This window comes from Lepidochelys olivacea (genome assembly GCF_965140295.1).
Source record: "Lepidochelys olivacea isolate rLepOli2 genome assembly, chromosome: 24".
Lineage (NCBI taxonomy): Eukaryota > Metazoa > Chordata > Testudines > Cheloniidae > Lepidochelys > Lepidochelys olivacea.
The window spans coordinates 8,437,542-8,465,050 of NC_140434.1; the positions used below are offsets into that span (position 1 = coordinate 8,437,542).

At 48.4% G+C, this 27,509-nt stretch overlaps 2 protein-coding genes across 10 annotated transcripts in view; both read right to left on the reverse strand.

Annotated features, from left to right (window-relative positions):
• SNX27 (sorting nexin 27) overlaps positions 1-10,755 on the reverse strand; it is a 52,078-nt gene extending 41,323 nt beyond the window's left edge. For 3 of the 6 annotated variants that reach the window (XM_084613745.1, XM_084613744.1, XM_084613746.1), the window contains exon 1: positions 10,448-10,751. In XM_084613745.1, the coding sequence (XP_084469871.1) occupies positions 10,448-10,722 (275 nt within the window). In that variant the 5' untranslated portion in view covers positions 10,723-10,751. Of the gene's footprint in view, positions 1-10,447 lie in introns of all 6 variants that reach the window. The other 3 variants (XM_084613742.1, XM_084613743.1, XM_084613741.1) reach the window with 1 other exon arrangement.
• A 7,804-nt stretch (positions 10,756-18,559) lies between these two features.
• Positions 18,560-27,509, reverse strand: part of TUFT1 (tuftelin 1) — a 33,200-nt gene continuing 24,250 nt past the window's right edge. For all 4 annotated transcript variants that reach the window (XM_084614124.1, XM_084614123.1, XM_084614125.1 and 1 more), the window contains 6 exons: positions 25,181-25,309; positions 24,462-24,556; positions 23,698-23,803; positions 22,809-22,892; positions 21,381-21,481; positions 18,560-20,829 (listed from right to left, as the gene is read on the reverse strand). In XM_084614124.1, coding sequence (XP_084470250.1) covers positions 20,766-20,829; positions 21,381-21,481; positions 22,809-22,892; positions 23,698-23,803; positions 24,462-24,556; positions 25,181-25,309 — 579 coding nt within the window. In that variant the 3' untranslated portion in view covers positions 18,560-20,765. The remainder of the gene's footprint in view (positions 20,830-21,380; positions 21,482-22,808; positions 22,893-23,697; positions 23,804-24,461; positions 24,557-25,180; positions 25,310-27,509) is intronic.

Consider the following 27,509-nt stretch of genomic DNA (forward strand, 5'->3'; position numbering starts at 1 on the left):
AGAGCTTCTCACGCCAACGTAGCTTCTGCCGTTCGCGGAGGTGGGTTTTTTATGCCGACTGGAGAGCCACAGCAGCATTGTACATGTAGACATGGCCTTAGGCTATGTCTTCACTAGGAAAACCACAGTACAACAGCTGCTCCACTGTAGCGCTTCAGTATAGAGCGGTGGTTCTTGACCCGTGGGTTTCGGCCCAATCAGCACACAGCTGCGGCCCACGTGACATCCTCAGGGCCATACAGGTGTATATATATTGTGTGGTGGCGGCCCACATAACCCAGATAGAGCTGCCCACAATGGTAAACAGGTTGAGAACCACTGGTGTAGACACTCAATACAGCAATGGAAAGGGTGCTCCGACCACTGTAGTTAATCCACCTCCCCGAGAGGTAGTAGCTAGGTCAACAGAAGAATTCTTCCATCGCCCCAGCATTGTCTACACCCAGGGTTAGGTTGGTTTAACTACAATGCTCAGGGGCGTAGATTTTTTTTTGAGTAACGCAGCTCAGTCGACCTAATTTTTTAGTGTAGACCTGGCCTAAGTGGAAACCTCATGACTTGAGACCGTGAGAACGAGGCTGGAGAGAGCACTGGAGAACAAAAACAGAACATATCCCTGCCCTGGCAATTCAGTTAGAACCTAATCAGTATTTCCCATCTCTAGTATGCTCCTAACAAAGGGAAACACTTGTATGCTGACCTTTCTCTTTTCCAGCTCAAAATCAAGTCCTAGTTTTAACATTCTTTGAGTACGATAAATACCCATTAAGTAGAGACAGCATAAGCAAACTGAAGTCCACTGACTTTACCACTGCTGATATATTCCTCACACTGAGAAAAGAGCCTGGATCATTTAGTAATTGTTTTCACACAAGCTTGTCATGCCATTTTAAGGAAGTTCTAACAGCTCCATGTGTATTAACAGGCTCAACACTAGTGTACGATATAGTTCCCATTCTTCTGTTTAGGAAGCAATAAAAAGACTTTAAAGTAATGCTAGTGAGAAAGGTTTTGAAGTACACACAAAAACTCGTGCTAACATTTCCAAAGGCTTTAAAAAACAAATGTTGCTATAAGATGAGTAAGAATTAACTAGGCAAAGGAAAAATACTCTGTCTTACTAAAGGGGGTAAGTATTTTTGGCCACTTCAGAAATAAAGCTTGGTATCAATTCTGGAAACTGAACAGCAATTACTTTCTTTCAGCTTATACAAGCAAACAAAGAATCGCACCAATAAGGACAGAATATCATTTAGTCCAGGTCAACACTACAGAATTTGTCAGCATAGCTATACGAGTCAGGGTGTGAAACAAACCACACCCCCAGCCAACACAGTTATGCTGGCAAAATCCTCAGTGTAGACACAGTTATGCCAACAGAAATCTGCCTCTGTCAGCATAAATAATGTCATTTGGGGAAGTGGTATTATTATGCTGACAGAAGAACTCCTTCCATCAGCAGAAGCTGTGTCTACACTAGGGGGCTATGGCAGGATACTTATACCAGCATAACGTTTGTAGTGTAGATAAAATCTTAGGGCATGGCTGCAGTAGAGAGTTTACAGCAGCGCATCCACCAATGCAGCTGCGCCACTCTAAGCTCTCTCATGTCGCCACTCTAAGCCAATGGGAAAGAGCTCTGCTGTTGTCTTAACGACTCCAGCCCCTGCAAGTGGCAGGAGCTATGTCGGCAGGAGAAGTTTAACTTATGTCACTCAAAGTGCTGATTTATTCACCCCCCTGAGTGACATTAGTTATACTGACATGTAGACACAGCCTTTAGGCTCAGTGCCATTCATATTGTATTCTCCTCATTTGGTCAGAAAGTGAAAATTGGGTTCTGAGAAGAACTCCAAAGAGAGAGTACAAACCGGAGAACAAGACTTCAATCATCTTGCCAATTGCTGCTGATCTTTCTGATAGCACTGTATCTCATCGCCACTTTCAGTTCCATCACAACTCTCCCAACAAATCTTGTAACACTTATATGGCTCTTGCCACCTGTGACAAAGAGGGTATTTTCTTTAATATTTTTATGAATCCTAGGCATGCCTCAGTTTCCCTCTGTACATTGCATTGCTACCCAGTGGGTGCAAAAGGGTTAACCCTGCTCCTGGGACAGTGCAGGAGGGGTGTGCATCACCTCACTGTCTGGGGGAATGAATGAAGTTGGAAAAGAACTGGCTCAAACCAATCCAAATCAACAGAGGGTCCAGCAAGACAAAGATGCCCTAACACAGTGATCCCTGAACATTTTACCTTGCAGCCCCCCTTACCCCATCAATGCCCCTCCCTGAGCTGTGGTTGGCAGCCAGGGCTGCGGACGGGGCCAGAGCCATGGTTGGGGGCTGAAGCTAGGGCCAGAGCCGCAGCTGGGCACCAGGGCTGTGGCAGGGACAGTGGCCGGGGGACCTGGGGCAGGGCTGGGTACAGCTCTCTCCCCGCTCGCCCATGGGGGCTGACCAGGGCCCTGCCGCGACTCCTGAACATTCCTCTGTGCCACTGCCCCAAGGACTCAACACTAACAGCAGGAACCCCAAGCAAGACAAGGAGATGCCCTCAGGACTGAACATCTAACAACCGGAAACAACTCCCACCCCCGACCCTGCAGGCTGGACCGGGGACTGAGCTGGAGAACAAGATGTCAGGTGACTGGAGGAAGGGTGACCCTTTTGGAGGGACTCGGGAGCCCGGAGCTGGGCAGATAAAGGGGGAACACAGGACGAGAGCCAGAGGTGGAGTCCATCACAGCTTGGCTGGCTCATCAGGGCACTGGTTTAACCAGAGTGGACTATGGCATAACTTCTGCCTCTCTGTGCTACCCAAAGGACGTTCGGATTCTGTAGCCAGGTGACTCATCAATGACTCCCTTGTTCTGAAAAAGGCTGCCTGTGTCACTGTAAATACTCCCGGAGAGCACGGTGCGGGCCCGGTACAAGCCTCCCGCTGGAGTTTGGCTTGGCTGGATTCACTCGAGGGAGCCACAGAGACAGACAGGGAATGCTGGGGTCAAAGACCCAGTCTTGGGGTCCACAGGCCTGACTCTGTAGATCTGTGTGGGTCCTTTTGACCCAGCACAGTAAAGGGGTCACTCCAAGGAGACCACTTACAGGCTGGGGCACATCCCACACCCCGTGACACCACACAAATACCCAAAGAGAGACATCCCACCAGCTTCTTCATTTATTACTACTATAAGGCATTACAGTGAGGTAGCAAAGTACTAGAATATTGCTAGTTTCAACAGGACACAATTAGCATTCAACCTAGGGTTCAGGCTTTGTAAATAAACATTTCAATCCTAGTATGAAATATGTTTTTCCAAGAGCTTTTATGTTTTCAAAATAACCATTTCCTCCTTGCAGTGTCGGAAGCCCCAACACAGCACTGTCCTACTATACCAGAACCAGAGAGCGAAATTGACTCAACACAAGGGAAACTGACCAACTTATATTTTCATTTTTTCAACCTGCAGGAAATGCAAAATGCTGAACAAGTGGTGAAAAGTAGCTATAAATTATTTCAGCTTCAGTAGTCTCAGGTGCTATTAGTCACACACATGGATTTTGTTTAAACATACTATGGAAATTTTACATCAGCTTAGATGGATACATGCAAGAGCTTTTCAATTGTATGCTTGATGAAAAGCCCATAACACAAGAACCCTTCATTAGAGTGGATTTATAAACACTACTAGAAAGACAAAAACAAACTGTCACAGCAATATACAAACAGTGAATTATGTTGAGGAAGAAAGTCAATCAGCTAGTGTTGAGAAGGATTTTGGTTTTGTATCCTTACAGGAAACAAAGAAGGTAAAACAATAAGACTTAATGCACTGTGCAAGTAGTTATGCATACAGACTTACAAGTGGAGGAGTCTTTCAAGCGATACAGGACTAACAGCAACCAATGAGCAGAAAATGGTGAATCAATTTGGTAAAACGCAAAACCATGCATCCCTCTTACTCGTTTTAGACATTCAAAGGCCCGGAATTGAGCACTATCACTGTAAAGCACTAGTATGTTCTTCAGCTTCTCATCAGCTAAAATTACAGGAAGACTTTTAAAAAGTTTCCAAGACTGAATTACAAAATTGCAAGGAGAAAGTGAGGTATATTCAGGGAACGTTAATTCAAGTACTTGATGAGCTATATAACACCACAACACTTGCTACCACAGTATTGAGCACTAAAGCTGAGCCCTGCAGGTCTCAGAAAAGTCACTCAGGGAAAGGGAGTTCGGCCTAGCTCAGCCTGCTGACCATTTCGTAAGGTGATTTTCTGGCAATTTGCCCTCTGGGCAAGCAGTAAAACACTGAAAAAGCAGCACACACAGCTGCCTCCTTGTTTTTCTAGAGACAGTGTCTGTACTTTTCCAAAGCAGAATCAGCTGTTTGTGCCTCAAGTCCATGCACAAAGTTAGACTTCAGAGCAAGGAGATGAGTTTAATCTCATTCGAACAAGGAGGAGCTAGTCTTTTTATGTGACAGCACTGAGAAAAGAGAAGCGTGTGTGCACCCACATATATAGGTCCAGCCAAGCCCAGAGGGTGTTGGTACAGTCCCCAATGTATTACTCAGGTCTTTAAATAACCTGCAGACATGGCTAATTTCTCACCTATTATGAATAATTTATTTGGCTGTTGACATCCCAGAGGCATAACTGGAAAAGTCAATTAGTAGAACACCCAAAATATTTTCTCTAAGCGCTCATCTAGCCCCAAATTACCACAGTATCTGAGCACCTCCAACATTAACAGATTCATCCATACAACACACTATGAGGCAGGAAAGTATTATCCCCATATTATGGTCAGGGAACTGAGAAAGAGATTAAATTATTCTTAACGCTTCTGTGTCAGGGCATAAACCAAACTCCAAGGGAAATTTTTCAAAAAAGGCGCACTTCAAGCTATTTTGCATATTTCTTTGACGTACTGTTGGAGACAGGACACCAGGCACAGATGGACCACCTGTTGGATCTGGTAAGCCAGTTGCTAGTGTTCCTGTCTGTGGCAGAGCTATGAACTGAATTTAGCTTTGGCCAATGACTTAATCACCAGGCAATTCTTCTACACATGGCTCACTGATACTTAAAACTTGACTCCTTCTATAACTATTAGATCATCTCAAGCAAGCTTTGCTGTAACCAGTGATTTGCACACCTGTGAGAGACATTTTTTTAAAAAGATTAGTTATGACTGTCATTCAAGGTGATAATCAAGGAACTAAATTTGCTTTCTTTATCTGCTTTCAGTGCCCTCAACTCCCACAAACAGACAACATGCTAAGAAGATTAGAGAAGCACTTTGCAGTCATTATGCTGCAATGTCAGCTTTCAAAACCAAGCATTTTGAGCTAGTAGTTACAAGGGGGAGATTCATATCAGGGTATCATGCAGTTAAGTGCTTTATAACAAGCATAGAAAACACAATTAGACACTGTTGAGAAACGTCAGACATGCATAATGCTTACCCACAGATTGCAAAGTAGTTTACAGATATTAACCCTCACAGACCCACAGAGATGCCATACAAAATATTTTTATTGTGATAGCACCTAGGAGTCAATTGCACTAGTTGCTCTACAAAGACAGAACAAAATAATGGTCCCGACTCCAAAAAGCTTACAACCTAAGAATGGATGAATACTACACCCCAGTATTTCTCTTTACTATGGAATTCCTTATTCCTTTAATGAGGAACACTGCAGAAAATTAATGACCCAGCGTGCTAGATATCCTGTTTTAAATGGCACCCACTCTATTTACATTTTATATCCATTTTACAGATAGATAAGGCAAGGCACAAAAAAGTTAAATGACGTGATCAAGAACATGTATGCCGTGCTTGTGTAGCTGTGTCAGTCCCCGGATATTAGAGACTGCCCAAGGTGGGTGAAGCAATAATTTTTTTTACTGGACCAACTTCTGTTTTATTGGACAGAAGTTCGCCCAATAAAAGATATTACGTCACCCACCTTGTCCCTCTTGATCGAGACCACACAGCAAGAAAGTGGAAGAGCTGGGAACAGGAACCAAGAGACCTCATCCCAGTTGCATGCTCTAAAAGAATGTTACTTTGCTTTATTATAGCAAAATTGCACGGAATTTGCCTCAGCTTATGTGAGTTCCAAACAAAGCCCATCTCGGAAGCGTACAGTTTTAGTGCTTTTGAAGATGTGAAACACTATATAAGCATTTGCAAACACGGATGCATTTAGGCACCTAAAAGAATGGCCTAATTTTCAGGGATGATCAGCGCTCCACAATTCCTATTCAGTCTCAGGATCCCTATTTATTTACCTAATCACAGGCTGTGGAGCTTGGGAAGGAGGGCAGGGGGGCCACCCGGACCATGGCTCAACCACTTTTTGGCTGGGCCAAACTGTGTGGCACTGCAACCCTGCACACCAAGTCACAATACCACTTTGTCAAATTTGGAAGGGGTGGGTATAGGGATCCATGGGCAGAGAAGTCAGGCTGATGCAGGGTGCAGATCTATTGTTCCTCACACGTACACTTTAAATGGCATTCCAGAGCCCCTGTGCTTAAGTATGAGTTAGCTTTGACACCCAAGTTTGAAAACAGTCCATCTCTACAGTACTATCTCTGCAGCATCAGATGATCCTCTGCAGAACTTAACTTTAAGAGCTGGTTACACTATAATGGAATGAATGACTTATTCAAAGTCAACCAACTAGAAACCACTGGATTCAGTGTGCCCCAAAATCAGCAAACGACAGCACACCTGGTACATATGTGTGCCTCCCGAGCTCCAGGGAACCCCACTCCCATCATTGCGCTTCTGTGGAGAGGAAGGGAAATCAATGCTATTTCTGGAGTCAGTTTTATTGTTTTCTCCTCCAACGTGCTGCAATACTAGAATTACTTCCAGGGGTTGGATCCAGCAATAACACAGCTAAGTGTGAAAGACACAGGATCCTCTGCTCCATGCTGACAAAATGCAATCAGGAACAATTAACTTTTTAGGGTGCCAATTTATGCACTTAAGTTAACAAAAGTAAGATCTGATATTTGCTTTCTCGCACTGGGGACCCTCCTATTTCACCAGTGCTACAACAGAGACACTGGGAGAGATTAAAGTGTTTTGTCCCAAGAACACTCACTATGTCAGTGGCAGAGCCAGACATGGGAATCCCAAGTCCCAGTTCTCTGCTCTGCCTACTATTCTATATTCCCTCCAATAGATGGGAATAGAACCCAGGAGTCCTGACTGAGTCCTCTGCTCTAGCAATTAGACTACATGGCCTTTCAAGAGCTGGAGCAGAGCTCACTAGAAGTCCTGATTCACAAGCCTCTGCTCTAACCACTAAACCACATGTTGCCATGTGAAAGAAACTAGGGGTCAAATCCTGAACTGGTGTTAATTGTCCTGGCTCCACTGGACAATTTATACCAACTGAGGATCTGCCCCCAAGTAACCTGGACAAACAGCAAATCCTTGGCTCCCAGGGTCAAACCCCAAAGCCAGCCCATAGCCTCGAAACCTATTTCAATAATTTTAAACATTCAATTCTCTTTAGTGCTTTCCACAGGGAGCACAAGGAGGTGGAGGATTTTAGACTCAGGGTCCTGTAACGCATACAAATATTCCTTCAGTCAATAAATACTGTTTTCTAAATACATCCTCTAGCTGCAGAATTCACCCAGTGAATGAATGTGTTCTCGGTGAAGGAAAGTCAAAGCACAAATATTCGGGTCACACAGCAGAAAGCCCATTGTGGATACAAGGCTCCCCCAGCACAGGTTATGAATACTCACATAACCAAGGGTCTGTAAGAACATTTCCCATCCAGTGGGACAAAACATAAACCACTTCTCCCTCACACACTTAAATCCTCAAAGACTGGAAACCAAGGCATTTTTAATTGCTATGAAACACTCATATTTAATAAGTATTTCAAGATAACTGACTCTGCAGACATATTGATCTTTACGTATTTTTAATTTATCTTACAGCAGAACACAATTAGGGAAAATATCACAAACAGCCAGAGGCACCGCAGAAACCACCTGAAGAATTACCATGTGCCAGGGGAAATTCAGTTCAAAATCTCAACAGGTCAAGGACAAGCTATAAAGGAGGCTCAATTAACACTGGAGACATGACCTAGCAGTTTAGGGCCAAATTTTAAGTTCTGACCAAAAAAAAAAAATCAGACAATATAATAAAGATTTAAATGTTTTTATTCAGAGACTTTGTTGGAGGTTGTATTTAAAATTTCCTCTGCAGGATTTAAATACTTCTCTGCATAGGACCAGTGCAAGTGACCAGAAACCAATGACAGTCCAGTACCACTGTCCAAGTGATGTGAAATGAGAATAAAATCATCCCCACCTCCAGAAAGTGGCTCCCTCTGCACTCGCTCCTCCATGTAAGGGCTGGGGGGGAGGGGATTGAAACCCTATTCTGGAAACATACAGGTGGGGAGAATATCCTAGGTTATCTCCAGAGAGATCTTTCCCTTCTCCACAAGGAGTATGTGCTGGGGTGGGGAGAAGAGATCCTTCTCTCTGCCAAGGATGCAATTCCCCTTATGCACCTTGACCTATGTTCCCTCCAGTCCCAGAGGGTGGGGGTGGGGGAGATCCTTTTCTCTGCCAAGGATGTAATTCCCCTTATACACCTTGACCTATATTCCCTCCAGTCCCAGAGGAGTAGGATCCCCCTATGTGGACAGGGATCACCTCCCCTCTCCCCACAGAGAGACTGATTCTCCCAGAGAGGGGTCTCTATCCTGGTTGAGGCATATTCCCATTCCCAAGGGAAGGCATTAACCCTCTCCCCTACAGCATATGCTCAAGCCCTCCAGGATGCAGACCCCTTTGCACACCACAGTTCCCTCTCCCCACAGAAATCTCTCTGATCCCTTCTGCTGTCCCCCAACTCCCCCTCCCCAGAGCCCTACTCCATATCCTCATCCCGTAGTCTCCCCAGCCCTGCTCCCATCTCCAGGGTACTCCCCAGCCTTGGTCCCCCTCCCCTGCTGGTCTCCCATAGAAGAGTTTCTCAGAAAGATCACCTCTCCCTGTCTGCCATCAGGCAGTCCCCCCATGCTCCCGACTTGTGCACTCCAGCCTAGATGGCTAGAGATCTCAGGGCCCCAAATGCCCCCCAAGATGGCACCCCTCCCTTGCCAAGGCCCCACTCCTCCAAGAAGTAAGGGATTTTGAGGGAGAAGGTCATCTTCTACCACGTCCCCCACAGTCCCAGCTCCAGTATGTAATCTCCCCATCCCCCGCCCCAAAACAGCTCTCTGAGCTCAGCTCCACTGGGGCTGGTTCTCCTTCAGGGGTTCCACCCGGGTCCTCCATGAGAGGTCTCCTCCCCCTCAGCTCTCCCTTCCCCCTTCAGGGACCCAGTCCATAGGTGCTCGGGGCACTGCTGCATGCCTCGGCTTGAAGTGGTTTCCATCAGACACAAGTTCAATGGTTCTCAGAACCACCACAATACAAACTGTTCCAGTAGTCCCCCGCGCCCCAAGTACTTGCATCCCCAATATGCGGTCACTCTGTGTGGTGGGGAGGGGTCCACCTCCTCCTCCCGTCCCCATCACTCTGGGCAGGGCAAGAGGTCCCCCTCCATCACTCTCTGTGGTGGGGAGGGGTCCCCCTCCACCCCCCGAATCACTCTAGGCAAGGGGCCCTTTACCCCCCCCCCGATCACTCTGGGCAAGGGGAGGGGTCCCCCTCCATCCTTCCCCTCCATCACTCTCTAAGGTGGGGAGGGGTCCCCCTCCTCCCCCCGGATCACTCTGGGCAAGGAGCCCTTCGCCCCCCCCCATCACTCTGGGCAAGGGGAGGGGTCCCCCTCCATCCTTCCCCTCCATCACTCTCTGCGGTGGGGAGGGATCCCCCTCCTCCCCCCGGATCACTCTGGACAAGGAGCCCTTCGCCCCCCCCATCACTCTGGGCAAGGGGAGGGGTCCCCCTCCATCCTTCCCCTCCATCACTCTCTGAGGTGGGGAGGGGTCCCCCTCCTCCCCCCGGATCACTCTGGGCAAGGAGCCCTTCACCCCCCCATCACTCTGGGCAAGGGGAGGGGTCCCCCTCCATCCTTCCCCTCCATCACTCTCTGAGGTGGGGAGGGGTCCCCCTCCTCCCCCCGGATCACTCTGGGCAAGGAGCCCTTTGCCCCCCCCCATCACTCTGGGCAAGGGGAGGGGTCCCCCTCCATCCTTCCCCTCCATCACTCTCTGAGGTGGGGAGGGGTCCCCCTCCTCCCCCCGGATCACTCTGGGCAAGGAGCCCTTCGCCCCCCCCCCCCATCACTCTGGGCAGGGGTCCCCCTCCATCCCTTCCCCCGTCACTCTGGGCGGGAGGGGCGCCCCTCCCCCATCTCCCACTGCCCCGCCCCCCCAGGGTCACTCTGAGGGGTCCCCCTCCCGCCCCCTCTCTCTCTCCGCCCGGCCCCCCCGTACTCACACCTCCAGGATGCGGTCCCCCTTGCGCACCCCGGCGCGGTCGGCCGCCCCCCCGCCCAGCACGGCGCTGACATGCTGCAGCGGCGCGTACAGCTCCCCGTTGATGCTCCGCAGCTGGCCGCCCTCGCTCACTTGGCCCCGCACGTTGAAGCCGTAGCCGGACTCCGACTTGACGATGCGGACGACGCGGGGCCCCCCCGGCCCGGGCCCGCCCCCCCCGTTACGGTGCGGAGCCGGCGCCGAGCGCTGCAGCCCTTCGCCCTCCTCGTCCGCCATCTTGCCGAGCAGTTCGCGGCCGTCGCCGTCACGCGATCCCCTGACCGGCCACCGTAGCCAGGCCGCCGAAGTGCTAAGGGAGATGTAGTTCAGGGAGCCTGATGGGGAGCACGGCACCACGGGAAATGTAGTTCAGGGAGCCTGGGGGCGCACAGCACCATGGGAAATGTAGTTCAGGGAGCTTCGGGGGCGCACGGCGCCATGGGAAATGTAGTTCAGGGTCTCTGAGGGGCGCAGGGCACTATCGGAAATGTAGTTCAGGAAGCCAGGGGGAGGGGTGCATGGCACCACGGGAAATGTAGTCTGGAGAATCTGAGGCGCACAGGACGTCATGGGAAATAGAGTCGGGGGGAGCCTGGTGATGCATGGCACTATGGGAAATGTAGTCCAGGAATACTGGGGGCACCAGGAGAAATGTAGTCAGTGGAGCCCAGCCTGGTGGGCCTTGTGGGAAATGTAGGCCCGGGATCCTGAGGGGTGCATAGCCCTATGGGACATTTATTCTGGGAAACTAAGGGGCACACGGCCCCATGGAAAATGTAGTCTGAAGAGTTTGGGGACAGATGGCGCTATGGGAAATGGAGTCTGGGATGCTGGGAAGCATGGCACCCTGGGAAATGTAGTCTGGGGTCACCTCAACCCCCCCAAGCCTCATGGGTGACACAGGTGCTGTTGCCCCCATAGCTCCATGGGAAAGGTAGTTCAGCCATCTGCCAGCTGCAGAGGCTCATGGGAATTGTAGTTCCACAAGCCCTAGCACTGCCTCATGGGAGATGTAGTTCATAAGGAGAACCCCAGCCACAGGTGTGTGGGAAGAGGTGGGCGCTCTGGGTTGTAGTTTTGCCTGGGGCCTGTGAGCCCTGACCTGAGCCCTCCCTGGGATGGGGCATCATCTCTGACCGCACCCTCTCACCACAGATGGCAGCTGTCACTCATTGCCATAGCAACTGCGAGGGCACCAAGCCGCCCTGAGATGTCATCAGACTGCGATGTCATCATGTTTACTCTCATGACAGCCCATTGCATTGGAATCCCATCATGTCAAAAAACCACCATCACATCACATGATGTAGCAACAGATTATGATGTCATGGCCACTGTGACGAAGTGCCACGGTGACACATGTCTAGGCTGACAACACATTGTGGTGTGATATCACCTGCATCACTCTGCAATGTCGTTGCTTTTTGAAATGTCATCACGCCCCCACAGCCAGGCCGACATGGTGGGCATGCATCCAGCCTTCGCCCTACACCATGTTGTGTCAGAAATTACATGTTACACCACGTTCCAGCTCCCACAAGTTCCATCACAGGCCATTATTATGATGTATCTGTATTGCAGTAGCACCTAGGAGCCCCAGTCACGGACCAGGACCCTGTGGTGTTAGGCGCTGTACAGACATACAACACAAAGATGATCCCTGTCCCAAAGAGCTTACAAACTGCGTATGAGGCAACAGATCCTCCTAGCTAGCGTGGCACCGTAATCCTCCTAGGCTAGCCCTTTAGAAAGGCCCCCTCCACAGTGAAATGAGGCATATGAGAAAGCTTCCAAAATGTCTGCTGCTGCTTGGGCTCCATTTACTGGAATGTACCCCCTTCCAGCACACCCATCATCCAGAAGGTGGAGGTGCCGTGCTGTTATATCATTGGCTGGGGAGAGTATGAGACATTGCAACACTAGTCAATTCCTTTCACTCTGATATAGTCTCCCTCTACCAAGCAGGGCAGGGAACCCCACGCTTACCCCACCCCAACAAAAGCTGGTTGCAGCTGATCCCAAAGCGTTTAGCTCAGAAGGTCTGTTCCAGCCGGAAAAGCAGCAAGTTCTCAACGAGAGAGAGAGAGAGAGAGAAACTCAAGGATACAGAAAAGTGGGTGTTGGCAACTGCTGTATTTACTGTCAACACATATGCACTAATATGGCTGAATCTCACAAATGTTTGCAAATGATGCCAGCTGCACCAGCCGGGGGAGAGCTTCCGAGGCTGCACTGTGTGGTGCATCTAGCAGGGGTCGCGTGCTACGCAGCATCAGACGTGCAGCTCTGAAACCAGGTAGCAATCCTGAACATGGCAAGTAATCAGAAGCATCCTGGAGCTGCCCTGTTGACACTATGCTGCAAGCAGCAACCACTATGGAAACTCTAAGTAGCAGCAAGGCTAGAACTCAAAATCTTCCTGCTCCAAAAGACCAGCCCCACTGCATGTGAGTGAACAGAGAATTCCATGGTTTGTCATAGTCTTATCCCAACTCCGGCAGGGAACCGGGAGCCAGGACTCCTGCGTTCTGCTAACAGTCAAGGGAAGGAAAATGGTCTAGCAGTTAAGCATAAGGGGACTGGGAGCTGAGATTCCTAGGTTGTATTCCTGGCACTGCCACGAAGGTCCAAGCTTGGGTGAGTCTCTTCATCTCCCCGCGCCTCAGTCTCCCTGTTGGGGTATGTAAGGGTTAAGAAAAGACCTGGGAGCCACTATCATGGTAATAGGGAGTAAAGGCATAGGCAGGCACTGTCTTTTTGCCTGATAGATAAAGTTGCCACCCCTTTCCCTTCCCTTCTGCTTGTTAAGGAGAGATAAGTGTTGCAGCTGCATGAGAAATGTGTTATCTCCCCCTTTCCTCCTTCTTTCCCAGCTACATAAACAAGCTCAGGGTCATGGCCCCTTCCTCCCTCCCCTATGAACTGTTGCTTAAAGGGAACTTGTGGCTACAGTTACTGCAAAGAAATGTTTCAGAGTAACAGCCGTGTTAGTCTGTATTCGCAAAAAGAAAAGGAGGACTTGTGGCACCTTAGAGACTAACCAATTTATTAGAGCATAAGCTTTCGTGAGCTACAGCTCACTTTAATGTGTCTTCAAGATAAAAATGTCTGTATAATATGCTTAATGATGTAAACAGGGGCAGGTATAATTATATTCAGTATGTAGCTATTAATATTCATTATATGGGCATTCATATTATCAAATAAGGGTTTTGGGGGTGTTGTAGTAAATGTGGTTATTTACATATTAACAGATAAAAAGAGTGTGATGTGACTAATTCAGGGCTTACTCAACAATTGGGTAGAAAGGAACAAGTACCCCCATAAAGAAGCCCGTTTACTCAATCCGCATCTAGGTCCTCCTGCTCATTCTTTCTATCTCTAATACTCCCCAGCTGTATAAATGGGGCTAACCACTTTGGCCAGGATACTAGAGCAAGCCCCAGTTTTTACAGAAACCCCTGCATCCTGCAGAGCAGACAAGGCCTTGGGTCTCTACAGTCTTGTCTGAATCATGCTGAAAGAGCAAGCAGGGTAGAACTTCGATGCATCTGCCTTGGGAGAATGAAGGGCCGAGTCAACCCTGAACCAGAAATTGAATCTCTGGCTCCAGGGCATCGGGCCTAGAAATTCAGACAATTTATTCTTGGTCCCAATTTTGGGGTCTTTCTTATATAGGCTCCTATTATCCCCCAGCCCCATCCCAATTTTTCACATTTGCTGTCTGGTCACCCTAACCTCTTTGTAACAGCAGGGGGAAGGGGGAGAACACAGGGAAGGGAGAGGAGCACAGAAAGTGACCCCTTCTGCAGCATCTGTCTCCCTTGCCAATCTCCAGCCCTCCCCCTCAAGTTCCCTTCATATTCGTCCTATTCCCATCTGGGACGATGCAGGGGCTGATGCCAGAGAATACCTGCTACAAACGCCTTCCTGCCATAGAGTCCTTTCATTGTATTAACCTATTCCCAGACCCAGGTGACTTGGTCCCTTCTTTTCCCTGCTCTCCCTGACCTGTGGGCCAGTCCAGCTGGTTGGCCCCCAATTTTAGGGTCCTTGCAGAGAATGAGCTGGTGGGTGTAGGGTGAAGGGAAAGAAGAGATCCTGAGAAATTGCCGGCTGACCTCAGTCTCTGTCTGTGCATTAAAGAGTCAGAAACTGCTTCCCTCACTTGGCTGTCAGCAGAATTCCTCCCCATCCTGCCCCCCGTTTAGTCAGGATTTGGCCTGGGCATCTGCACAGAGCTAAGACTCGCTATAGGAGCCCTCCGTCAACACCTCCAGGTTGCATTCTCCTTCCCCTCCCTAGTCATCTTATTTCCAGCCATTTCAGAGGCAAGCTGGGCTCTAGTCAATCTTTGGTCTCCTCTACAACTGGGAGACCACCACCAGCTGTCATGCCTGATCAATCATCAAAGCAACAGCATCAGTGCTGCAGATTGATTGCAAGACCTGTGATAGTTGGTGGGTTTTCTTAACGTCTCCGCTCCCACAGCCAGGTGACTACATGAGAGTCTCAGCATTCTTAAAAAAAATACATATTCTAGCTCTGGTGACTGGAGAAAACTAGAAGAGGTGCCATAATCAGAAGGCGACTAAAGAGCTCCACCTTCCATGGTGCTCATTTGAAAGCTCAGTAGTTGTGGGGAGCTCAACTTCTGATTTTTTAAACTCTTGAGGTTGGTCCCTACGTCCCCTCAGGAACAAACCAAGAACCGCCAGCTTTATTTGATTGCCAGTTGGTCCTTCAACAAGCCCTGGCATGCTGGCTGTGAGGACAGAATCCAGTGATTGAGGGTACATCTACACTTAAAAATACAACGTAGCCGTGGCAGCCAGGATACGTTCGCCCCAGGCGTACCTCGTATTGCAGGCACATGCAGGGTGGTGAGGTAATCCTACGGGGAGCTGCCTGTTCATTGGCTGCAAACTCCGAGGAGAAGACTTGCACCAACGGCACGGAGATTATGTCAAGGCACGGTGAGGCAGCCAGTGTCGGGGTGGGAAAGAGGTGGAAGTAAATGAAGGGGAGGACAAGGACCAGTCTGGACTCAAAGGGGAGCCAGGGGAGATTGCCAGAGATGAGGGTGGCTACATCCCATGAGTCTGGCGAGCCAGGAGTAGGAAGGAAGAGGGAAACCGGGAGAGGCGGACAACACAATTTACACTCCCAGCCTGTGACACAATTTAACCCTCTCCCTCCCTGCCCCTCAAAAAACATCTGAAAACACAGCTGCCAGGAGCCATCCTGCATTTTCACCTAGTGTAGACAGGCTCCTGGAAGGAAAGTGTGGGGTCAGGAGGAGAGCAGGGTGGTGGAAAGGGAATGGATAGCTCCAGGGGGTGAGCAATGGTGAGGAAGCAGTCCACTATGCAGATCTCCTGGGGATCCTTCACTTCCCCTCTGGCCTCAGACTCACTCACTCCAACTACCTCATCATGTCACAGCAGCCACAATGGAGCTAACGTCCCTGGGAATTGTCACCCCAGTGGGCGGACAGGGGTCAGCCTTCTGCCATCTGCGAAACCAGGGCCTACAGGATGGTGAGGCAGAGCAGACAGCACCACCCAGTCCTTCAGCCTAGGTGAGCAGAGATCAAGACTCTTGGAAAGGGAGAGGAAAGGAGGCCCTGATTCCTGCAAGCTCTATCCCATTCCTCAGCCCTGTGCCTTCGCACCAGGGGCCCATGAGTGAATTGAGCCTGACAGCAAAAAGCCCCCATCACGAGTCCACCTCCTCCCTCTTGTACAGAGGAGGAAAGCTGGGGCAGAGGAAAGCAATTTGCACCAAGATCACAATCTGAAGCTGTGGCAGAGCCAGGGATTGAAACCCAGGAGTCCTGCCCAGGGCCTTAGGCCCATGGCAAACCCCAGCAGAAGGCAAAGGAAGGAGGTCTGAATGGAGCACCATGGGGACACTTGGATAAAGCTGGAACGGGTGAGGTTTAGGCAGGGACAGTAGATTTATCAGGAGGGAGAGGGAGGCTGAGAGACAGACCCCCCACGGAGCAAGGCCCAGCTCTGGCAGCAACATACACTGAGAGCACAGCCTCTCAGCCTCCCCAGATACTGGCTCTGGGCACACCTAAAGCAAGCAGCATCCCTCCTAGCTACCCAAGGACGCCATAGCAGGCTCAGGCAGCTGTGTGCAGTATTCACTTCTCTGCGGTTTAAGGTTAGTTACTCCATAGTAGCAGCCAAAAGAAAGGTGAATGAGGGGTTAAAGGTCAGGGAATTAAAAGAGACCTAAAACTGGGGGTTCTTAGAGAGCTCTGGACAGCGCAAAGGAGATAAGGAATTAGGCCCAAAGTCTCAGCCTTTGGGGTTTAATTCTCCAAGCACTTTCTGATGCAGACAGTATCATGCCTCACCTCCTCAAGCTGCCACGCTCCACCCCATTACTAGCAGCATCTGTGTGGTGGAATGAACAGATCCTTAGATGTAGATAATGCAGCAGCTTCAGTGTGCTCTGGTAGCCTTCAAGCAGGCAAGTGAGACGGCTTAGAAGATGGCCAACAAAATCCCCTTCACCGGAGAGATGTCAGCATTCGAGAGAGCCACATCGAGGTGAACCGCACCCCCGCCACTCACCCCAGTTGCATGTTCGTGACTCCAGCCTCCGGCTGCCTCAGATTAAAAAAAAAAAAATCAGAGAAAGAACTACAGACAATTAGATCCCTTGGTGACCACAGATTCCTTTAAGAAATTCTGCTGAGCTGCCTGGCCTCTCAAGGAGTGGGGAGGGAGGGAGGGAACAGCAACCCTGGCACACCAGGAGGGTTGGCTCCTCCTCGAGACAATGCGCAGGGTACATCTAACAGCAGTTGTGTGCACGACTCCCAGCACAGGTAGACAGACAGGCATTAGCTCTGCTCAAGTTGGTGCACTAAAAACAGTAGGGGGTTACAAGGTTGAGAACCCCGAGTTTGGCAAAGCACAGTACGTAGCACACACATCCCCCCCATACACAGCACCATTGTCTCTGAGCACATCACCAACATGGATGCCTCTCTCCTCACCACACCTGTGGGTAAGGGAGTATCATCATTTTAGAGCTGGGAAACTCAGGTGTTGCACTGGGAAGCTGTCAAGAGCTGCAAGTTGAATCCATGGGTCTGCCGAGCCTTAGTGCACAACCCTCCCCTGCTGCATTTAGTCTCCCTACCCCGAGGCACGTCCGGACAGCTCCAGAACTCTCAGCAGCCCAAGGACAGCGACACACTACCAGATTCTCTTGTCAGACAATCTGGATCTCACTTAATACAGAGATTAAGAATTCAACCACCATCATCCTGGTAAACCACGCAGGAGTTTATCACAATAAAAGTCCATGAAGTTGTTTCCCCAACCCTGCAAAATGAAATGCTCCACTGCCCTCAGCAGCTACAAGATTAAAGACGTTCTAGGTACTGTAGGTGGTGTATCAAACTTCCCATGGTTTTGTACTTAGGCCCACTGAAGCAGTTTTATTTCACAAGCAACAGCAGAACAGGATCAATAGCTGCGCCGGTGACTGCATCTTCAAGGTAGCTTCAGTTAACAGTACATACTACCCAAGAAAAAATAAAATGAAAGGTGCAGGTGTCCCTGATCTGCTGAAATGAGTAAGAACTTGGACTATCACAATGGAGCAAACCCTTAAACAGAAACCATATAGACAAACATGGCTGAAATCAACAGGATGCTCTAAAAGTTACCCTCGAGAATCAGATCCTTTCTAGAAGATTTTTAAGCCAACATCTAGAAATCAAAGAACTGTATCATTGTTAGAGAACCGTATAAGTTGGCTCATAAGGGCTCTCCCTAAAACAAGCCTGATATTCAGTGACATTCCTGATGTTCAGTATTCGTTATCGGTCTTTTGCTTGAAGGGAGAAGAAAACTCACTTTTATTTCAGAAGAGGCTTTGATCAGGAAATCTGATAATCTGTGCAGAAAGCCAGCATCGCCCCATCCAGCTACAATGTGGTTAGATGTTGATAGATGTTTGGCTGCATGTGCGTTCCCTCTGTGTAATGCCCCAGCCCTGCACAGACAGTTGGCACGGCGAGCGAACCGCCCAATGACCACAAGATCTGTTAAGGGACGAAGGCACCCAGCCAGGTTTATTGTTGACGAAGCACGATACTAGTATCCCGCAGACTCTACTGGACTGCTAATACATGCATGGACCATAACAATGAACCAGCTCAGTGAACAGTGGGACATTCTGCTCCTCCCTAAGCCAGACAAAGATATTCCCTCTGAGATACATCTTTTTACCCTAATACAAACAAGTTAGTACTGCCCCTCTGACATAGTTACTTCCCCCAAATGTGGCTAGTTATCACTCATCCTTGTACATATTGGTTCAATTAAAACATCTCTATTACGTACAGTCATCCTGACCGTATCTCCTAGGAGGGGTCAGTGTGTTCCTGTTATCCTTGGGAAATGTTTTCGTACCATCCTTAATATCGGGATGTGTTTGCACGAGTACTCTGACTAGCACTCCTTAGGAATGTGTATTTCTGCAATATTAGGTCTGTTCTTGCCAAATTATGTGAGCAGGTCCTGCCTCATACCAGGCCTCTGACACAAGGGCTTATGTCTCAGGCTCTCTTCCTACTACAGCAGGATTATTTGGAGTCAATATCTGCTTCAGCCAGTGACTTGTACTAATTGTGTGATACCGAGTTTCCATTTTCCTACTCGCTGTTCTAGGCCAATACAGAAAGACCGTCTGCCTCCATCCCCACCAACTGTCAACATTCAAGCCAATACGGGTGTAAGCACCTGACAGGCTTCCCTTCTTCCTTTACAGCTGAGCACTATATCTGCCTGGGACGTGCCATACTGTGCCGTACGGGGCTGAGTGGCTCTCCTCTGCGAAGAATTGGATGTAGGCTAATCAAGAGTTATGCAGTCCAGGGCTACTGGTCTAAAACCTTTAAACATGCATCAGCGCAGGCTGCAGCACATGACTGAATAGCTCAGGGACGTGGAGCCATTCGCTTCCAGGATGCTGGTGTTAATAGTGTCTGAAAACTGTTCCCACTGGCTGCTGATCAGCGACCCGCATCAAATGTTGACATCCAGCCTGAGTCCAAATTCCCATAATTAATGTATAAAAACACAAATTCCACATACATCCCAGCACATATGCACTATTTACATAATTTATTCAATCCGCTACAGATTATTTGGACGGCTATGTAAGGCATATGGTTTTCTGCACTAAAGAGGTTATTTGATAGGTACCTTTCACAGGACTGGCTCTGCCTTTGTCTACACTAGTTTATAGAGATACAGGTGTCATATGCTGACATCTTTCCTCTACCAGAGATATAGAAAAAAAAAAAGAGAAGACTGCTTCTTTTCAAATCACATACAAGTTATATAATAACTTTCAAGCCCGGAAGAAAAACCAGATGGTATCTTCCACTGAAATCAGGAAAACAAGCACGCACTAAATATGCTACATAAAACTATGGCATTAGCACTCGTGCCCGTTTCCAAGCTAATATGAAGACACTAATAATTTACTGAAATAAATACAAGTAGGAACTGGATAACCTCTTCATTTATACCTACACAGATCTGTGTAAGGTTCATCTCTATGCTCCAGAGGAACAGACTATTGAAAAGCCTTGTGTTGGATGCGTCCCAATGAACAGCCACACGCAGCACTCGCTGTGAACACAGGAGGGAAGAGCCAGACCTTAAGAGGACATCAGTTGGAGTCAGCTGGTTTGGTGCGGTTTGGGAGAGAAACATGGGAATCTTTGTGATTTCAAGAGGATGATTTTGGGTGCTGATATTTTTAAAAAAGATTAAAAACTTAAGTCCACCATGGTTAGTTGCAATTTAAAAAAAGCAGGATTCCACTGAGGCATAAAGAAGGCCTATAGTATTGTAAGTTGCTCATAGAGCAATACCAGGCTTAAGCAAAGGAAGAAATAGTAAAAATAACTGTATCAGGGAAAGTCAGCCTAACTCTTGGGCTGAGTGCAAGTGGGTCTGTCTGTTATATACACACATGGGTTGGATGTTCCCCAGACACCACATCAGATACCATGCTCAACAAATTTGCTTCTGATGGACTCTGGAAGCCCCTAGGGACAGCAGTATGGAAAGGTCAGTTCAGTAGGCCTTGCTGCTCTGCCAGTCCCCTCCAGGAGACGGCTTAGCCCTTAAAGCACTACAGTTCTCTGGAGGCATTGCCCTCCATTTGTCCAGCGAGCACAGGGGGTGGCAGTAGCAAATGGTGAGTTTCTTCAGTTCAGAATCCGTGCCCAGGAGAGCTCATGTTTCCAGTACTCTGATGAGAGGGAGGGGCTTGGGTCCAAGGGGCTTCGCCGACCTTTTACTACAAAGCAAAAAAAGGAAAGCACTGAGGCACGTAATCAACTATATGCATTGGAGCTATAACTCAAATTATAATGCATGCCTATCAAACCTGGGTTCTTTACGTCCCCCGCCCCGCCCCCAGATCTATCTGGGTTATTATATGCCTCCCCGCATCAATCTCTGATCATCTTCCAAATATCTATGCACTAAGGTTGACAAGTCTTGTACCCCCTTTACAGACAGGGAAACCGAGGCAGAAGGATACAGTTGCTTTGCCCCTTGCCAGTGCCTTCCATCAGGGGTCTTGGTGCTTAACAGTGAATCAAGCTTCACAAGCACTCCCACAAAAAGGTATCTCCCCATTTTACAAATGGGAACATTGAGGCAGAGTGAAAAAAATGACTTGGTTCAAGGCAAACACTGAGGCAGTGACAGGATTAGAACCCAAACCTCCTGTCTCCCAGGCCAGAGCTTAGCTCACACGTCCCTGTAGAAGAAGCAGCTTGGAGCTGAACACCACAAAACCTGGTCTTGGTCTTCCTCCACAGGTCAATGCGGCTCCCTGCTTACCTGCTCACATACTCAGATTTTGAGCGAGCTCTGGTGCTATGGCTGCCAGGGTTGGTTTGCTTCTCGATCAGGTGCTCAATACGATCGTGCATCTCCAGATTCTGAAACACAGACCGGACCAAGAGTTTCAGGTCAGTCTGGAGAGAAAGGCCAAAGCGGTGGCGTGGAGTTGATTAAGCTACCACCCAGTGAACAGAGTGCTAGGTCAGCAATTCCCATGCGTTATCAGTTTGCCACTTTCCTAAAAAATAGTTGTGAATAGCGCTGGGGGAACATCAAGATCACCAGTGGTACGTGAAATGTGCACCACAATTTGGGAACCCCTGTGCTACATTAACCCATTGCATCGGAAGACCACATGACACAATGCTGGATAAACAATAGACAAGTTTTACTCCTTGCACTAAGGGCCTGAGGTCAACCCATCTTTGAGCAGACTGCACGTTAATTAGGGGCCCAAAGAGGAGTCAGGGGCAGATTAATTTCTTGCGGCTTTCATCTAATTCACCTTCCTACGTGCAAACTGCAGCCAACATTGTGCTTTGACACTTATGATCCAAACAGAGCTCATGCCCCTGTGCCGCCCCCCAGTCAAGGTTTCATTAGCTTGGCAGTTCTACAAGAACATATGGGATTAAACAGGACTTTAACTTGGATTTTAGATTAAAGCAAAGTATCAAATAGACAGCTGGCTGCAGTTGCACCATTTCAGTTTTCTGCCTTCAGGTTCAGGAAAAGGGGTGACATGCACTCACTGCCCCATCCCCCTCTGCTGATTAGCAAAATGCCAAGGCACCATGAACGGAAGAGAATGGTTAAAAGCTGCCAGCACAGGCTCAATTTTAGCCAAAAAAGGAGATGCATTTGCATTCCAGTATCAAGGACCCCGAAGCGCCGCTTTGCAATTTGCAATGTTACTATCTGGCCCATACATGCCACCAAAATAAAAGCTTCATGGCTACGGAAGCACGCTTTATGAGATCATGGACTAGACTGGAGTTGTGTCTGCTGCAGTAACGCAGCTTCACTAAGAGAGAGACAATATAGTGTAAGAAAGTGGCTCAGCGGAAACTATCTAAACCTACAGACTTCAACCCAGCATGACCTGTCCTTGCTTGTGCAGTGGGCACACTGCATGCTAAGGCTTTGCTAGCTTCTCTATCACCCCGACTGGGTGGCCTTCAGTGCTTTCGAAGAAAAAGCAAAGTTCATTCCATACATTCCAGATGTTCCAAACTTCAAAGTGACTTGCAAAATAATCACACGTGACATTTCACTGGCATTTAAAGTTTGAGAGGTTAGCTCGTATCAGTTAAACGGGAAAGCTCTGATCAGTTAAAGCAGGCTTTATCACCCCTCAACATGCACTTTGAAAAAACAACTCCTAGAAAGGCAGCTCAGCCAATCTAAGGAAACTAACAAACATACCTCAGCTTCCAAATAGGCAACTCTCTCTTTGAGCTCCTGAATAATCACATCCTTCGCATGAATCACTGTTTTGGAATTCTGAAGCTGTAAAGGAAAAAGTTAATCAAGATGACTAAAGAAATCTCAGACATGCCTACACTAGACAAGGTATCTGGAAAGCATAATAAAACGAGGAGCCTTTACCAAAAAATAACATACCGTACAGGTTTTCTGTAACTTTGGATCAGGGAAAAGGAACTCTACGTTCTGGGCAAGAGAGTTCAGAACTTGTGGACAGTCTAGAATTAACTATTTCACTCCCAGAGATTCATTGATGGGCCCCACTGCAGACAATGGGCCAAATTCACTGCTGGTATACAGGAGAGCAACTCATTTTATTCCCAAGTAACTAGTCTTGCTGGGCACTATGGTCCGATTCCCATCATCGCAACCATTCCTTCAGAAGATCAGACCTTTCACACCTGGGTCCCTCGGGGACCGTCATCACTTTGGAGGGCACCGGGATGGAAAGTGCATGGTGATATTTTCAAACAACTCCCTCTAGCAGATGATCAGAGCCAGGCTAAAAGGCTCTGTGTGGCATTCGGCTCATGCTAACTCAGACAGGAGAGACTTGGCACACTTTTCACTGCCTTGGTCCCTTTTCCTCCTCACACCCAAAAGGAAACATTGCCTTCTTCCCTTAAAGAGGGTCTAAAAATAGCTTTACGCCCCTCAGCGCAGATTCTGCAAACTCAGCATCTTTTGTATTATTTGCATTCCTGTAGCTCCAGGAGCCCTAATCATGGACCAGAGCCCCACTGTGCTCAGCACTGCACATACACAGGTGGGGGGAAGACACTGCCTGCCAGCACCAATATGTTTCCTAGCCCCAGCAAGGCGCACCCACCTGCTCAATCATCTGCCGGACTTTGCGCTGCTGACTCTTCAGCATGTCATCGAGATGGTGTATCTTCTCCCGCAAGGTGGCAACTTCTTTCTCCAGTTTGGCCGACCTAGGAAAGAGACATACGAGTGAAAGAGCCATTTAGCCTCCCCCGATTAGCAGAGGAATACGAGACTGAGCGTTTCACCACAGACATCTCACCACCTCCCCAGAGCGGTGTTTATTCTGCCATGGACGGTCAGTTGTGGGTAGTGTCTCCTGTACACATGCATGAACCCCAGCCACTTGGCAGAAAAGGAGCAGTAATAGGTAGAGAAAGTAAGGGAGATGGGGTTTTATCAGATGATGATTCATGGAGCTAGACAGCTGCTCTGGACTGCCAACAGTAGCGAAGACTGAGTGGAGCAGAGAAAGACAAGGTCTCAGTTTACCATTTGGATCCTGGAGCAAACAGGAAGCTAGTGGAGGTATCTGAGAATGGACTGATGTGGTCAGGTTTTGGATGTGGGAGATCTTTTTTCTAACAAGGCCACATGAGGACAGTGCTCAAATTATAGGGAAGGTTTTTGGGGCACAGCAGCCTGCAGTAGGAACAGGCGGATTACTCATCTTCTTGAAAAAACCCTGACATTCGGCAAGCAGCTACACCCGCCCTTCACAAGAATGCAAAGTCATGCCCCAGCGAGCTGACAGCCTCCTAGGCTCTCTCCCAAATTGGTGACTGCCTAGAAGGAGTCTCAGCATCCCTGCCCAAGGCTGAGTCTCACCTATCCTGTTCGGCGAGCTTGTCATTTTGCAGGCTTCTCAGTTTCTCCAGCTCTGCTTCACCTTCTTTCATCTTCAGCAGCAAACTCTGATGTTCCTGCAACAGATCAGAGGACAAGTTACAACAGATGTTCTGGCCTCTATTTCAGGGCAGAGGCAAAGCATCAGGCTATGTGGATCTGTAGCACTGGGCAGTCCTAGGAGGCAGCCTTGGTTGTCAGCAGAGATGGTGACCCTACAGTCTGTATCTCATGGAAATTTAATGTCTCCTTTCACAAACAAGAAAGAAAGAAATTCTCCATTCCCTTTACAGGATGGGGCAGCAGCAGTGCAAGTCTCCCCCACACTGCGCTCTACCACCGTGCTTCACCCCTGCCCTAGGCAAAGCCCCCAGTAGGGGAGCTCAGTCTCCAGGGCTTGTTGACACCTTAGCCCCTCTCCTGAGGATGCCAATACAGGTGCCAGCTGTGCAGGTAGTTATTACATGGACACCCATCCCCTGGAACAGGTTACCCAGAAGCCACCAACAAATGGCAACCGGCAGACAGCTGGCACGCTTTCTGCTGTAGGGGAGACACTTGTGCTACAGCAGCATTGCTCTGGAACTGATCAACATCCCGCACCTTACATGTTGCAAGCACTAAACCCATCACCCTTTGCAGACAGAGTGGTCCAGCCACTAGACCATTAAGCAGGTCCCATGTTGATCTCTAAGCAGTACCTTCTCCATCCCTGACATGAGCCTCTGCACTTCCTCCAGCTTCACTTCCTTCTCCATCATGCCCTCCTCAGCCTTCTTCAGAGCTGCACTGGTTTGCTCTATTTCTTTCTGGTATTGAGAGGTTGTCATCTGCAACAGGACACAAAAGAAAGATGTTTCTGATCCTCAGTCAACAAAGACAATGAGAAGGCCCCACTCGGTGACTGCATTTTAAAGACATGATGGCATTTTTAGTCTCAGCAGGTGTATTTTGCTGAAGGAAGCCAAACAGCCCAAAGTGCTGGAGAGAAGGAACGATTACAACGCTTTGTCTTCAAAGCACTTCAGGCTAACTGATGCATAAATCCTAGGGCAATGAAGACAAAAGTGCATCATAAATGCCAGAAAACTCATCATTCAGGCATGCGAGTTATGGACGTTTTCCATCTTGTTTCAGATGAACACACTCGGGGTATGTCTACACTTGAACCACTACAACAGCACAGCTGTGCTGCAGTAGGGCTTCTGTGTAGACACCATCTACAGTGTACATCATCTACAACCAGAGCGGTTCTTCTGTCAGCATAGACACTCCACCTCCCGGAGAAGTGGCAGCTAGGGCAACGGTAGAGTTCTTCTGTCAACCTACCTCGGTCTACATTGGTTGGCTTAACTACATCACTCAGGGGTATGAATTTTTCACACCCTCAAAGAGGTAGTTTTGTCAATGTAAGATCCCAGTGTAGACCAGCCCTCAGCTTGCATGACATCCCCTAGCCCAGGAGTCAGCGACAGAACCGGAACTAGAACTCAGGAGCTCCTGGCTCCCAGACTTGTGGGCTGAGCATTAGATGCTTCTGTTGTTCTGTAGAGAAGGATTCTCTCTTCTCACACCCACCAATCTCCCAGGCTTGTCCAGAAGGTATAGCCGCCAAACCAACTGATTAGCATCTATACAACATCCATTTAAACAGGAAAATTATTTGTCAGATAACTAGTACAGCAGATCTCCGGAATCATGCACAGATTTCCAATCCCTGGGGTTTGTGTCAGGAGTGCCCCAAACTCAATACATTTCTGCAACTCCCACCACCCCCAAACTCTCTCCAGGAAGCAGCAGAGCCCTAGTCTGCACTTAAAATTTAGATCGACCTAGGTACTCCACCTGTGCTTCCCCACCAGTTAGTTACGCTAGCTCTTAGTCACCCAAACACACATCCTTGCTTTGGAGAGGAGGGGAACAAGCAGATCTCTGCGGGGCCTCCCTCTAGGAGCACACATACAGGGTAATAGCATTGCCTTTTCCAGCCATTTTAGGGCTAAAGGGATTTCTCTTAGACAACAATTCACTCAAGATCCAAGAAAGGAAATGGAGCCTGGAACCATTGACACAATGGAACTAAAACCTGAGGTTATCCACAAACATGGACTCCCCTCCACCCCAGGAGCTCATTACATTTAATGGAGTCTCCATATACGCTATGCCAACATGACAAAGCCACAGTTTTTCCCTAAAAAAAGGGGACCATTAATCCCCAGTGCTGGGGAAAGAAGCAAGAGAGAGATCCTGCTGCGTCCGCATCACCTAGCACACAGGACCTGTCATTTGAAGTTACTTGCACTGCAAAACCTGCTTATATCTCTAAAGCAGTGTGTAAATTGTCACAGCTGAGTGAGTATGAATTCAGCTGCCACCTCAGAAACCCACGTTTCCATTTAATAAGTTACTTGATATGAAAACATGGTGGGGTCCCAGCTGCCCAGTTTGTGCCACATCCCTTCACCACCAAGACATCTTGTGATCTTGATGTAACAAGCTAAACATCTCTCAGAGGAAGGATTGTGTTGTGGAGAAGGCACTGGACAATTCAGCAGATCTGGCCGGGCTCAATCCTTGGCTCTGCTTCAGACTCCCTATGTGACTCTGTTCAAGACACTTCGTCTCTGTACCCACCTTTCCCCATCCATAAAATGGAGATAATACTTCCCTCATTCACAGTTTGTTCTAAGGCCAGAAGGGACTAGTGTGATCATCTAGTCTGACCTCTTGCATAACACAAGCATCCTACCACCAGAACAAGGACTTGAACCCTGGGCCCTCAGATTAAAAATCTGATGCTTCACCATCCGAGCTATCTAGGCAATTCACTGCCGTACGCAAGATACTCCTATGCTTGTCATGAGCACTAGGATGTCCTACACGTAATTAACAGGATAAACAGAAATTGGAGGAGACTAAGGAAAATGACCAAAATGTCACTTGTCTTAGCAAGTGCTTTGCCACCACCCACTAAAGTCATTATGATTGTACCTTTTAACTAACATTACCTGGAAACAGTCATTGTATAAA